Source organism: Pelmatolapia mariae, linkage group LG10_11, assembly GCF_036321145.2.
Source record: "Pelmatolapia mariae isolate MD_Pm_ZW linkage group LG10_11, Pm_UMD_F_2, whole genome shotgun sequence".
Lineage (NCBI taxonomy): Eukaryota > Metazoa > Chordata > Actinopteri > Cichliformes > Cichlidae > Pelmatolapia > Pelmatolapia mariae.
The window spans coordinates 12962373-12977946 of NC_086236.1; the positions used below are offsets into that span (position 1 = coordinate 12962373).

General features: G+C 42.3%; 1 protein-coding gene across 1 annotated transcript; it reads right to left on the reverse strand.

The window, feature by feature from the left end:
- Positions 1–9421: 9421 nt before the first annotated feature.
- On the reverse strand, positions 9422–10805 carry LOC134636798 (lactosylceramide alpha-2,3-sialyltransferase-like). The gene is given in 2 exon segments (XM_063486988.1): positions 9422–10294; positions 10296–10805. Coding segments are annotated over 2 exon segments (642 nt in total). The 5' UTR covers positions 10703–10805; the 3' UTR covers positions 9422–10059.
- Positions 10806–15574: the final 4769 nt, after the last annotated feature.

Consider the following 15574-nt stretch of genomic DNA (forward strand, 5'->3'; position numbering starts at 1 on the left):
TGCAAGCATACATGGAAATCCAGAACATAAGGCAAAAACAGAGTTTGCAAAATTCCAACAAGCTTAAAAGTCAATATTTGGTATGACCTCCTTTATTCTTCATCGTAGCCTGAACTTGCTTAGACAAGCTTTCCTGTAATTTCTAGTAAGTAATCTTCAGGAATAGTTCTCTTGGCTTCTTCCACAATATTCTAAGCTCTTCTTTGTATGTTGTCTTTCTTTTGCTCCGTTTTCTGCTAAGATGATTCGACACTGCTTCAATAACACTGAGGTCCAGGCTCTGGGGAGGCCAATCCATGACTGAAACTGGTGTGCGTTTTACTATCCAGGTACAATTCTTTGACATAATTATCATACCATGAAGCCTTTGCCGCTCTGATTCTTTCCACGTGGTACCTCAGGCACAATATTTCAAATTTCAATTCTTCACTATATAAGACCTGATTTTCAATCCAGTATATAAGACCTGATTTTCAATCCAGTTCTTATATAATTATTATCTTTGCTGAATTTTTTTTCCAAACTCCTATTTTTCATATTACTTCCTTGTACACAAATACTATATATTTTGGATCTATTAAAACTGTTAACTACATGCATTTTTCAGAAAAAGGAACAAATTATATGTTTTTTGCAAAAAAAAAACAAAAAACCCTTTCCACTGTAAATTAAGTCTGGGCCTCTAAATCTATCATCTATTTTGGACTAGGATCTTAGAGTCATAAGCACAATCCAGGACATCCTCACTGAACAATATCTTCAGATCATGTTTGACTGTTTGCCTATTTTCTGATGTAGAGTAAAAACTTTATAGTTCAAATGACAGCATATTGGATGAATTATTTATAGTTATTTATAACTCACCCATTTGGATTTTGCTAAGGTTTAAAATTAGGAGTATGACCACTTTGCCTGACACGGTGCCTGCAGTCAGTCTCCATCTGTTAGGCCTCACCTCAATTTATTTAAGTCACTAAAACAAATGTCTTGAAATCATTTTTTTTGTTTTACACTGGATTATCTGACCAATAACTCAGTCTGCTGAGTTGTACAGATGTACAGTAGTAAAGTCTAAAAAATCTGTGATATTTTCAGTGAATTTCTAGTATATTATTAGTCTTTTGCTTACTACTAATTGGTGTGTCTGGACTTTGAAATTTGAAGCTACGCCTTTGGCGTTTCAGCTGCAAATTACAATGTCAAATGTCATCTTTTAAATACTTTTTATGTCTGTAAATGAATTAAAGTTGAATACTTTTATTTTATTTTATTTTATTTTATTTTATTTTATTTTTTTTTAACCTGTCCCGTTTGGTTCTTTTGCCATCAGAATTATTGTCTAAAGGCGAAGAAAGATGCCCAACGGATTTACTTTACCAAATGGACCATCCCAGCCTTGCCGTAATGGTCCATTTGATTCAACTTTTTATTGTTTATTTTATTTTCACTTGCTGAATACGGGACAGACTTGACTGGAGGAGAGAATGTGGAGAAAGAAAGAGGGAAAGAAAAAAACCTGAGAAGAGGGACGGGGAAAAAGGGCAAAAAACAAAAACCAACAGAATAAGCAGACAAAAAATACATATATCGATCACCTGGATCACCTGTTGAGAAAGAAAAAAGAAAGCAAGCAGAAGAAAACGAGAGTAATAAACAAGATCACAATGATATATGAGAATATGACAGTAAATACTAAATATTAAACATTATTGTGCAGCACGTGAGATCGACAGCGCACAGTGTGCTTTGAGGTAGGAGCCAAAAAGGGTGTAATTTGTGTGTGTGATCACCTGTGTGTACACCTGTGAGCATGAACGCGCTTGTTTTTAAAAGGTTCCTTCATGTAATGATCTGCTAGAGGGTGTGGGGGGCCACTGCCCCGACCTCCAGGGCATGAAGCAGGTATGGAGGAGATCAAGACTCCAGACATCCAGAGGCCCCCAGAACACAAGAGACCAAGGAAGACCAACAGAGGGGCAGCCGCGCCACTATCCCAGAAAGAGCTGAGGAGAGTCCCAGATGAGGGGTCACTCAGCAGCCGCGGAGCAGAAGCCAGGGGGGGTTGCAGTGACGTGCCCGTGAGCTCCGCCGGCAGCCAGCTGTGCCTGAGTGGCCGAGCCCCGGGCCGTGAGGCCGAGGGCACCCCATCCCCAAGGTGGCCCGAGCGAGTCCCAGGCTCCAGGCCCCAATAAGCAGCCGCCAAGGAGTGAGCCGGTGGGTACCTGGGCGCCCACCCCCGGAGACAGAGAACCACCAACGCACCGATGTCTGAGGGCGTCCGCCACCGGCAGGGGAAGTGGTGGGGGGAGATGGGCCTCCAAACCTTGGAGGGCCTGAGATGTCCTCAGAGAGGTGGCGTCTGATACCCAACCTGACATATAGACACAGACAAACAGGCACACACAGATACAAACATCTATTCCCACCCTCATGCTCTCATATACAATTGCTCAACACTCACCCAACGTGGAGACAGACATAGAGAGACGCTGTACACACAATCACACTCCCCAAGCGTACTCTAAGCCCCGAGTCTAGGTACCCTTGCCCCTGGAGGGGGAAACTGCACCCAGACTCAGGTGGTGTAACCCTTTTCCCTGCGGTGGGGAGAAGCAGACCGCCCCGACTCCGCAGCAGCAGGGAGGCCCCATACACCAGACCCCAGTCGGACGGCCAACTCCTCCTCCTAGCCCCCCTGCTCCAGCAGGCCGCAGAGAACGGGGGTGTAGGAAGACTCCAAACCTCCCTCCACCCGCTCATATGTACTGTTGATGTATGTGTGTTCTAAGCTGCATTTAAAACCCAGGAGGGCATGGAGCCACCTGCCAGAGCAGCAGGTAAGCATATAGCCCCTCCTGCTAGCCCTCAATGTCTACATGTATTTAAAATTGAGAGGTGGGCAACGACGCCAGGGGTGAGGTGTACACCCTGATGGTAGTTTGGAATCCGTGTAGCGTGCCCACCTCCAAGATCCTATATGTATGTGTAATGAGAGTGTGAGTAATGTGAATGTCTAAGTTGTGGGATAAAATTGAGGCAGAGGCAGCCAGAAGGGGACAGAGGGGGGGGATGTCTCCTCTGCACCCTGGTGACACACCCCTACCCCAAGGCCCTGCATGTGTGGGTGATTGTGGTGGAGCGGGAAGAGGGAGGCCGCTGGAGATGGGGAGGGAAGGAAGGGAGGGGCAAGTGACCCCTCCCTGGGGCCAGCTCCCCCGCTGACCCCAGTAGGCACCCCCATGCTGTGCAACCCGCCAGGGAAAGGGGGCCCAGGCCCATCCGGACCGGGGCCCAGTGCAGCAGCGCCCCCCGGCCCCACAGAGCCCGGGACAATTCACCTGACCCCACCACAGAGAAAACTGCACCCACCCCATCATCCACTCATCTTCCAGACTACACAAGACAATAGACGCCCAGGCTGAGATCTTCCTCCACCACTCCTGTATCTCCCCCTCCTGCAGAGAGAGATCCTGAAGACAGGAAAGCTCCTGCAAGATGTGACAACCTCCCCCACCAGTTGAAGAGCCCCCCAGGTGGCTCGATGCACCGGCGGCACCCCGCGCCAGGGCCGGGCCCCCATACACCCACCCGCCCACAACCTCGGCAACACACCAACCAGGACCCAAGCCCCTGAGGCCCGGCCAGGGCCCCAGCCCAGAGACGGAGCGCCCCCAGAACCTCACGCCCATCCCGGACCCACCCAGGGGCGGCCAGGCTACCAGGTCAGTAACCCACGTCCGTCAGCACAGACCCTCCCCTAGCCCCGCTGCACGCAGCCACGAGGAAACCGTCACCTAAGAGCCAACAGAGCCCCTAATTGGCCATGACCGCTGCCCCGGGTTGAGCCCCCCAAGGAAGATGCTCCTGGGGAACCCCCCGACGCCCTAAGCCTGTCCCTACCCCCACACCAATCACAACAGTGAAGGTGGGACCAAACTATGGCCCCCCACCCCCACTAGGTGATGGAGCTGATCAAAGGAGCCCAGAGCAATTGATCTGATGTGGTGGCAGAGGCTGTATCAAGACTAATGTAATCTAATAGATAATTTCTATATTGGTTAGAATTAAGATTATTTTTATTTTTCCAGTTCATGAGGACTGTTTTCTTGGCTATGCATAGGGCAGTGAAAACCATATGGGCTATATTCTTTTCCGTAGTGACATTATCTAAGCTGCCCAACAAACATACTAAAGGAGAAGTTGGAATGTTACATTTCAGACACTTTGATAAGTCTTCACATATCTCACGCCAAAACTTCTGAACTGGTGGACAGAACCAAAGAGCGTGGATATAATTGTCCGGTGAATTGGTTTGGCAGTGTGAGCAGTTGTTGGTAGACGTAAAGCCCATCTTGAACATCCGATGACCTGTATAGTGCACTCTATGTAGTATTTTGTATTGAATTAATTGAAGACTGGGATTTCTAATTAAATGAAAGGTTTTTAAGCAAATCTGAGACCAGAAGTTTTGGTCTAAGTTAACTGATAAATCCGCTTCCCATTTTGCAATAGGAAGTGATATTGATTCATCTGTTTTAGAAAGCATTCTGTATATTTTGGATAGTAATTTGGGGGTTTTAAGAGTAAGAAATTGAACCACACTTGGTGGTGTTTGTAGTTCAACTTGACCCGGTTTAAATCTCTTTTTTACTATGGATTTAATTTGTTGATATTCTAAAAATCTTTTCTTGTTGATCCCATATTGTGTAACTAGTCTGTCAAATGAAATAAATTCTGTTCCTTCTAGTATATGTTCTAAATATTTGATTCCTTTACTACTCCAATCTGAAAAGTTTATCATATTATTGTTTTGTAATATGTCAGGGTTGTTCCAGATAGGTGTACGTTTGCATGGGATTAATGGAGACTCTGTCAACTTCAGAAACTCCCACCACGCTGTCAGAGAGGAGCTGATGTTGACGCTTTTGAAGCATTCATGTCGTTGGATGTTTGAGCTGATAAACGGTAGATCTGAAATCTCTAGATTATTGCAAAGTGCTTGTTCTACATCTAGCCAAGGTTCATCTAAGAGGGTATGTTTTTGCCATCCTGAGATAAACTGAAGCCTGTTGGCCAAGAAGTAGTGCTGAAAGTTAGGTAGTTCTAATCCTCCTTTATCCTTGGTCTTTTGTAGTGTTTTTAAGCTTATACGTGGGGGCTTATTTTTCCAAAGGAATTTGGACATATATGAATCTAGAGATCTGAACCAATCTTGCGGCGGTTTAGTTGGGATCATTGAGAATAAATAATTTATTTTTGGTAATACCATCATTTTTATAGCGGCAACCCTTCCCATGAGTGATATGGGTAGACATTTCCACCTAGCCAGATCACCTTCTACTTTCTTTAAAAGTGGGATATGGTTTAATTTAGTTAGATCTGCAAGCTTGGGAGAAACATTAATACCTAAATATTTTATATTTCCCGATTGCAGTGGAGTAGAAGAGGAATTATGGAAGGAGCAATTAATCGGAAGGACTGTAGATTTTGACCAGTTAATTGAGTAATCTGATATTCTTGCAAAAGAGTTTATCAGTTCAATCACCCCAGAGATATTGGTTTGTGAATTTTGGAGAAAGAGTAACACATCATCCGCATAAAGGCTGATTTTATGTTCCACGTTCTTGCATTTTATGCCCTTAATTACTGAATTCTGTCTAATTGCTGCTGCTAGTGGTTCGATAAAAATTGCAAACAGTGAAGGGGAGAGTGGGCATCCCTGCCTGGTGCCCCTCAGGAGACAGAAACTGGAGGATGTCTGGTCATTTGTTCTGACACAAGCTGTTGGGGAATTATATAATATTTTTAACCAGTTGATGAAAGAAGATCCAAAACCAAATTTGTGTAAAGTTGCAAATAGAAATTTCCAGTTAACTCTGTCAAACGCTTTTTCTGCATCTAGAGAAAATATTGTAGTTTCAAGGTTTTTACTGTATGAGTAGTCTATCAAATTAAGTAATCTACGTGTATTTGTTGATGAGTGCCTACCTTTTATGAAACCAGTTTGGTCAGGATGAATTAAGAGGGGGGTTATTTTCTCTAGTCTCTTTGAGAGAGCTTTGCAAATTATTTTAAGGTCTACATTTATAAGGGATATTGGACGATAGCTTGAGGGATATACAGGGTCTTTGCCTGGTTTTAGCAGGAGATTAATGTTTGCAGAATTCATATTTGGTGGAAGTCTGCCATTTTCTTTGATTTCCAACAACGTTCTGTAAAAAACTGGTGCTAGAATCGTCCAGAATTCTTTGTAGAATTCTGCAGGAAAGCCGTCTGGACCTGGAGCCTTATTATTGGGCATATTTATCAGGGCTTCCTGGAGTTCACCTGATGTCAGTGGCGAATCCAGTGCCATTGCTTGAGTGTCTAATAATTTTGGGAGAGTTATGTTGTCTAAAAACTGATCAATTTCCTTTTTAGATGGGTTTATTTGTGGTGAATACAACGTTTTATAGAAATCCCTGAAAATGTTGTTTATTTGTTTCGGTTCATATATTGTGTTCCCAGATGAATCTTGAACAGCACATATAGTTGTTTTTTCTTTATTTATTTTTAGCTGGTTTGCTAGAAATTGACCGGATTTATTACTATGTTCATAATTTTGTAAGCGTAGTCTTTGTACTAAGAATTTTGTTTTTTTATCAATTATCTCATTTAATTCTAGTTTTGTTTTGCGTATTTTGTTCAATGTTTCCTGATCTTGGTGGGACGCGTAGGCTTCTTCTAGTGATTTGATGGTTTTTTCTAATTCCTGAATATTTTTGTTTTCTTTTTTCTTTTTATGTGATGAGAAAGAAATTATTTTACCTCTCATCACGGCTTTCCCTGCTTCCCATAAAACAGAAGCTGATGTTCCGGGAGTGTCATTAAAGTCTAAATATGAAGTCCACTCTTTTTTTAAATATTTAATAAAGTCTTCATCTTTAAGCAGTGATGTATTAAATCTCCAGTTTTTACTTGGCGTAGTATTATTCTTGTGCATTAGTGTTAAAGATACAGGAGCATGATCGCTGACAGCTATAGGGTGAATCTCAGTGTCTGAAATGTCACTCAGCAGTGAGCTGCTGACCAAAAAATAATCCAGACGAGAGTAGGAGTGATGAACATGTGAGAAAAAAGTATATTCCTTACTGGTGGGGTGAAGGGAGCGCCATGCATCGCAAAGACCAAAGTCGCTCATATACTGTTTGATTATATTTGTGGACTGCCAATTACGCTGAGTTCCTGCTGTATTGAGCCTATCCATTTCTTCATTTAGTCCAAGGTTGAGGTCGCCTCCAAGAACAAGTGTGCCATCTAAGTGTTCAGAGAGTGCACTGAAAAAACTGTGAAAGAATGAGGGATCATCAACATTTGGACCATATACACTTACAATACATAGCTTTTTATCAAGTATAGATAGTTTAATGATTAAGAATCTGCCCTCTGGATCTATAACTGTATCGAGTACTGTGAAATTAATATTTTTATGTATTAAAATTGCTACTCCCCTTTGTCTAGAATTATAACAAGCTGAGAACACATTAGGAAACTCAGGTGTTTTAAGTTCATTCGAACCTCTAAGAGGTCTGTGGGTCTCTTGTAAAAGGACAACATCTGCCTGTAGTTTTTTGAGTTGGTTAAATATTTTTAACCTCTTTTCTCTGGAGCCAGCTCCATTTACATTCCATGTAACGAATCTCAGTGCACCCATAGATGTCTGTGTATAACTAGGGGTGTATGCTGTGTGTGTCGCTTAGACAGGTGGAGAGAATACATCACTTGTTCATAAATAAAGAGAGGGAGAGAGAGAAAAAGTGTGTGGCGAGATGCTCCCTGAGTCTGACTATGTGTTTGCATATTTACTAAGATGAGTACGCTTGGCTTAAATGTGTGTATCCTATACAACTGTGTGGGCTGTCTGAGTGATGTAAATGTGCTGCCGTTGAGCGCATGACTGTGCGTGATCGTGCTGTGCGTATGTGTCGAAATAAAGGATGTTGTTTGTGGATGAGTGTGGAAGCAGGTGATCGAAGCAGTGAAAGAAAGAAAAAAGAAAGAAACCAAGGACAAGGGTGAGCAGCATAAAAACAAGAGGGGAAAAGGAGAGAAGAAAAAACAAGAAGAGAGAAAAAAAAAAAGAAAAAAAAAGAAAAACCGGAAACATTCTAATCAAACCATTGACGGAGAGTGATGGTGTTAATACTGCTATGATATCACACCTAAGATGCGATTTGATACTGGTAAGTTAAACAGATGTTAATGCAAGTTAGTGTGAGTGGATGGGGAAAGGGTGTAGCGGATTCTTATCTGGTGTGAAGTTAATACAGCCACGGAGTGATGTCGGGGTCGCGGTGGAGCTGTCCGTCCACGTACAGCCGGTCCACAGCGATGACAGCGCGGGAGCCCTTCTGGATGAAGCCGCGTCGGATTGGGAAGAGGACCCTGCGTCGTTCCAGGATCTCTTTGGGGAACTGGTCGTTCACGCTGAAGTCCGTTCCTTTTAATTCCCTGCCGCGGCTTTTCACATGTTCCTTTTGTTTGAAGTGGCCGAATTTGGCCACGATAGGACGTGGTCTCCCGGCCGTAGCCCGAATGGGGCCGAGGCGATGCACCCTATCGAAGACGATGTTCTTCACCGTGTCCTCCGGCAGCTTCAGGTGGTTTTTGATGAAGCTTTTTACCGTGGCCTCCGCGTCCTCTCCAGCGGCTTCTGGAATACCAGAAAATACCAGGTTATCACGCATGCTACGAGCTTGTAGATCAATAACTGTTTCTTTTATTTTTTTATTTTCTCTATTGAGCTGGGTAACATTTTCTGTGAGACATTTCACCGACTCCCTTAGCGTGGCATTTTCAGCAGCGAGCGTTTCCACCTGCTGCTGGCTGAACTCCAGGGATTCTCGCAAGCATTTAAATTCCCGGTGAAGAATCTCCACCAAGGACAGCCTTGCGTCGAAGCTGGACAATCGCTTGTCGATTGACTCCAGTATGTCGGCAATATCTTTGCCGGCTGGCGATGTTGTGCCGGGGGAATCTGCCGGGCGAAGTCTTTTCGACGATGGCGTCTCAGATTTGGCCGGGGAAGATGCACTCTGGGCCTTCTTCATCACGAGATCCTGAAAGCACTGATCAATGTAATCTTGGAGAGCCTCTAAACTCTCCCCGTTGTTCTCCAGGGTGTTGGAGATTATTAAGACAAATATTGTTAGTTATAAGACAATTGATAAGTGTATTTGGTAATACTGAAGCTTAAAGGAATTTGTACAAATCTAAACTACCATTTGCTTAATTTTCCGCCAAAATCTCCGGCGTCTGACGTCAGTTACAACATGAGTCGCTTACCTTGTCCGTCACTTCCGTCACTTACCTCTCACCCCTCCCCTACAGCTGAGCCTCTTTTTTTTTTTTTTTTTTTTTTTTTTTTTTTTTTTTTTTCTTTCTTGGACTTTATTAATGAAGACCGACACAGGATGCTCACATGGCTGCGACACATGAAAATTCAGATCAGGAAATTGGATGTTAACATGAAAAAGTGCAAGTCAAATAAAACTACAACGATGTAGAAATAATAAAAATAAAATTATAAATCATATTTTATTTTCACCACAGATATCAAAGATCAGCCACTTGGGAAGAGCAGCAAAGCAGACTGTTTCAATATCACAATGAAGTGAATCTGTTAAAAAACAGCTTCAGCTGAAGACACCTTGGTCCAATCTGTGCAACTGAATACAGATTCATTTTGTTCCACTGATAATTTACTGCTGTACAAACATAATTATAACTTACATCAGAACAATCACGACAACCATGATACCGAATAACACTGTTTACAACTTACTGGTCGTGTTCCACAACTAAAAATAACTCAAATATTGAGAAGCTCCTGATGCATTGCTGATGAGAATCAGTTATTACAACGTGTGTGTGAGCAAAGACATAAGACTGTGGTTCATAAAGCGTTTTGTTAAAAATATCCTGTAACTCTTGCTTGACTTCTGTTCAGTGCCTCAGAGAGGATATGAAAATGTTCACACCACAAAAAGGAAGCGCTCTGCACTAGAAGGCTGTGGTGGGTCAGCTGTGGCAGTAGGAGCAGTGGATCCCCCCTGTCAGGTCAGTGATGGTTCCCTCTCTAACCAGTCTTTGCAAGAGCTCAGTCTCTCTGTTCACGTTGTGCATGCTCTGCTCCAGCATGGCGCTCATAGGCAGCTGGTCATAGTAGTGCAGTGGCGCCCCGTGCTGGGAGAGGTTGTAGCCAAAGCCTGCCAGGCTGACCTCGTCACACAGCATGCTAGCTAGAGTCAGCCCAGCCCCACAGGCGTGGCCTGGGAAGAGGATATTTCAGGAGGTCCAGTGCAGTCTCTCTGATCACATGTGGGTTTAGAAGTCTGAACTTACTGGCTTTGAGAGGGATTCTATCTGGAACCTTCTGCCAGAAAAAGAACCAATCCCACAGAGGCACAGAGAGCTTGTTGATCATAGCAGAGGTCCAGCTGATGTCTCCGCTTTTATACACCACCGTCACAAACAGAGTGTCTGGGTCTGTGTCAGGCCAGCTAAGAGGCGTGCCCTCCGGGTAACTCATCCTGATGGTGGTTCGATTCCCAACGTCAGTGCTGAACTTCCCCAGTGGACCTCGGTTTAACCTGATAATGGTGTCAAAGCGGTCAATCAGTGGGCCAAGCTCCAAGCCTTTGAGAATGCCTCCGTTTCCCATGACCACACAGCGCTGACATTTACCTGCAGCCTTCTCAGGCTGTGGTGAGTCTGAGGCTGGTAGCTGCAGAGAGAAATTCACACTATTACATCTGTGCTCTGAAAAAGACTCATGCACAGGCGCACAAGTCTGTAGCTTACCACTGACTTGTGGTATATACATGCATTCAGCTGGAGTGGTATATGTTCTGCATAGTGTAAACAGAACACAAAAAATAAGAGGAACACTTTCTAACAAGAGTTGAATACTTTTATGCTCCCTCTCCATTAGTGGTCTCGATCTGCTCATTACATGCAATATTTTGGGGTACAACAAGAAAGCACAATATACCTAAAAGTTATAAGTACTGTAGCTTTATCAGTATCTATTGGCCCTGCTGTATAACTTTGCAGTTTTTGTCCACTGAGATTTTTGTTTTATGGTCCTAAAGCTGAAAGCGTTATGGTTGTACTACACTACTATGGGTATACTGTTTTTAGAGACATGCTATGACAAATGATCATATTTCATGACGGAGAAAAAAAGGATACACAATTCAGTATTGATCCATTCGCTCACGGCTGTGTAAAATGGAAGTTCCCATACAGCAGGTAGCTTTATGAAGTTTAATCTGAGATATTGTTTGTTTTCCCTTGTGATCCCTCGGGGAGGTAACTATAGGACTAACAGCTCCCCTTCCTTGATGTCTTTTGCAGTCTCCCTTGTCTTCTTGCTGTATCTTTCCCTTTTGTCTTTTTTCCCCTCTTATTTTGGTTTCTCTGTCCATTCTCTGATCTTTTTGTATCACTCACTAACTTTCTCTACACTCTTCAACCTTCTGCTCGGTCTTAAAATACTGGGAACTGTGTGTATATACAGCTGTTCTTTTTGCTGAAGAAGTTCATTAGATATTTTGTAGTTGCTGTTAATTATGTAAACAACTACATTTCATTAAGCAGAGTTTTGCTAATTGTTTAAATTCCAGTTTCTTGTGGTCTTAATAAATTGTTGTAGTGTGCTGATATTTCAGGGACTGAAACAACAGGGGTAGTATTGAAATATAAAATTGCAAGTGCTTGGTGCAGAATCTGTATTTGACAAGGGTGGACTGTTTATAAACACCAAAATTACACATCGGAATATGAACTGATAACAATTTTTTTATAATGACATCGTCTGTGTGGAGTCCAAATATTCTCCTCGTGCTTGTGTGTGTTCTCCCTGCTTTCCTCTCACAATCTAAAGACATGCATGTTAGGTTAATTAAGATTCTTAAATGGGCTTTAGGAATTAGTATAAGTGTAACTGGTCTGTCTCTCTATGTTAGCACTGCAATAGGCTGGCAACTGTCTGTGTCCCTGTGATAGCTGGGATGGATAGATGTTCAGAAACATAACCAGGCACTGTCAGGGCTCACCTTGAACTTTACAGTTCCCTTTTTAAAACTTCATTTATGTGAATAACTACTTTTGTAACAATACAAACAAACAAAAACCCTATATATTCACAACAGTGCCCTTGTATTCAATTAATAAAGTGCTTTCTATCTAAATCTGGTGATGGAACCCAGGAGTGCTCACTGAATACAAACCTGTTATATTAGTACATGACCATTCAAACATATTTAATTTTAACTTCATGGGTGCTGTGGACAAAAAAAGCCTTGCCTACAACTGAATCTCATCCATACTGAGTAGAACAGCAACCAGCTCCTCTGTGCTGATAATCATTAACGTCATTAAAAAATATAGTTTGAGGCTTACTTCTTGACAAAGTAAACTAGGAAGGAAAGAAGTGGACTTGCTAAACCTCTGTGGCACCTCTTCCTGCTTGCAGCTTGAGGCTATATTAACCACAGCTCGCACAACATACCTGACTCTATACATTTCTGTCAATCATTTCTGAATGCATCATAGGTAACTTTGATGCCAAAGGAGGAAGAATGGGCCTAACAAAACAAGTATTTCTGTTTTTTCTGCATCAGTATTGATCATCGCTTTTAAAACTGCCCATCATGTGTCAGGCAGTATTACAGGAATGTGCTCAAATGTCAGTCTTTGAGCCTGTCAGTGTTTTAGATTATATACTTTACCCCTTTCTGTATTTTCAGAAGGATTAAGAGGTTTGACTTTGTCTGAGAACTCTCAGAAGTGTGATTCTGAAATGTCTCACAATGCCATTACCAGAATCTCTGTGGTTTTCTATGCATTTAGCAAGATGTGGTAGGCTAAAATTTACAAAAATAACCAACCTGGTGAAATCAAAACTTTCTCACATGGATCCTGAAGCTCTGGTTCAAACATGACACAATGTACAATTTGACTCATATCTACTGTTCCTAATTGTCAAACAAGCAGAATACAAGCAAACTGTTTCCCCATTGTTTTCCAGATATGTGTTATCCAGGCCACAGCAGCAGGGTGTTTTTCACTTTTTCCTTCTCCCAGTGCTGTTATCGCTTTTTTCACACAAAGACACAGAGGCTGTGTCACCTTTCAGCCTACATCCCTTTCTTAATCCAAGAGTCTCTTTACTTCTGTTACCGTGGTTTCTCTTTCTCTCCTTTTTTTTTACTATCACATTACTTTTCTTGGTCTCTTTTATTGCCCCTCATTCTTTTCCTGTTGCTTTCTTCATTGCTACCATCATCCATGTACTCGTGCGCTATGTTCTTTAATTTCCTGTGCATGAAAGATTCATCTGACTGCTTTAATAATAAATAAGGAAGCACAGTTGAAAAGTAGAGAAGGCACCATTGATTACAGCAGCAAGGATCCAAAAGACAAGAGAGAGTAATACCCCTGCCCCATCTGTCTTCTCTTCCCTCCATTTTCCCCTCTTTTAATCTCTTATTTTGCCACTGTTACTGTTTCTTCTTAGCTGTCCCAAAGCATCCTGACTGAGACTTTCCGACGAAAGACAAGCCGCACAATCACTGCAAAGAGCAGCTTCCAAAGTACACTCACTGAATAAGTACACTTTGGATAACTAAATGATAATATAGTAATATACCAAATCGGTGTGTTTGTCTAGAGTCCTCAGGGATAGCCACATAACCTCATTTTTTTTTCTAAGCGGACAAACAACCAATTTTTAATGTGCTTCTAAGGTTCTGCCGAATAAAAACATTTTAGTCGTTCATTGAGAAAATTATCCTGTTCATGACTCCACCCACTTCATCCACACATAAACATCCCATCAAATTCCACCACCCTCCTCCTGGTTATGCTCTTTCATCTGGGAAAAAAAACATGTCCATCACATTACAACAGCTTCTCTGCATTCTTCATGGCAGTATGCTCTTTCTAATTTAGGTTGTGTTACAACACCCCATGAGACTGACAGCGTGTCTCTGTCCCTGACCTCATCCTTCTTGCTGTCCTTTAGTCTTCGCCATCCTGCTGACATCGTCTTTCTGGGGAGGGATAGCCCTGCCCTGCGACAGACTGGCGACCTGTCCAGGGTGTGCACTACTTCTCGCAATATGACAGCAATATGACAGAAATAAAAAATATTCCATGTGCACTTTCTCCACTTTGCCTAAAATATTTTCTAAAGGTGTTTTTATTCAGGTAATTTAACCTGAGAGGCATGAAATTCTGGGTGTTAGGATGCTTACCATGTCATTTTATTTTTTGTTAATTACTGCCACGAATCGGTTCAAATTATTTCTTCCTTCTTAAATATTGACTTCAGATTTCACTCTGAATGTTTAGTGTCCCAGCTGTGATGTGCTTATTGTACCACATTTTTTCCAGCTCTTCCGCCTTCCTCTTCACTGCACAATTTGTACTTAAAATGGAATGCTTGAAGACACTATAGTATTTGACAACATGTACACTGAGTTTTGTATAAGTGCAATAAACCTATATTAAAAGGATTGCCATCGTAAATGTGCCCTAGAAATGCAAAGGGTAAAAGCAGCTCAGAAATGAGTTTGATGCGCTACATGCCCCATGATCATCCCATCAACTTTGCACGATGGTGCGCAGGAGGGAGAAAGAAATGTTATTAAGTGATTTCATTGACATGCAATATGGGATTTGTGGGGAAAGCGACAGTTCACCCATCATCATTAGATCTGGGAGGAGATGGTGAAGTAAAACAGACCTCTATTTATAACCATCACAGAGAAGGGACAGGAAGAAAATCCTTCTGTGACACTGAGGCCTTACGATTTGTCACGCCTCTTAGGCGGTTGTTGCCCACAAAAAGTGACACATAGAGTAAAAACATATTTTCAAGGTTTTTGCCGGAGCCTATGTTATGGAAGTGTGGAGGAAAGTGACACACTATCCGAGCCACTGCAGCCATTTTCTGTTGATGAGATGTTTCATGCTTCTTTAAGCACAGATTGCAAAATAAGAGTCACGTTGTGTCCTCTAGCGCTGTGGGAAACGATTGTGGCCTTGTGGGCAAAGCTGTCTCAGAATATGGAATGAATGTGCCAGTGAAGCATACCACATTAAGATGCTGTGGACCAGGGCGTGCACTTATTCTGCTGTTGATAATGCCCTTTGGTATAAAAGACTCACAAAAAACTTAACATAGTGACAGCAGAGTTAAAACGCCCAGGGTCTGGTTAATTTTCCACCAACAATACAAAAGCGCTCACCTCAAAACTTCTTGTTTGTTTGTTTGTTTTTTGCATAATTAGTTGTATATATAAATAGTGACTGCGGCAGGTTGTCCTACTGAACTCATAAGTGCTACCTATAGAGAAATAAAGGATGTGTCATGTAAAAGTAAATAGTGAATAAACAGAAGTTGAACCTTCGTTTTTCTTCTCATACTCACTTTTGAAATAAACAGGAAGTTGAAATAGTGAACAGACAATCTGACAATAAACAGAAGAACCAACATATACATACACAAAAGGCTGACTGAACATCG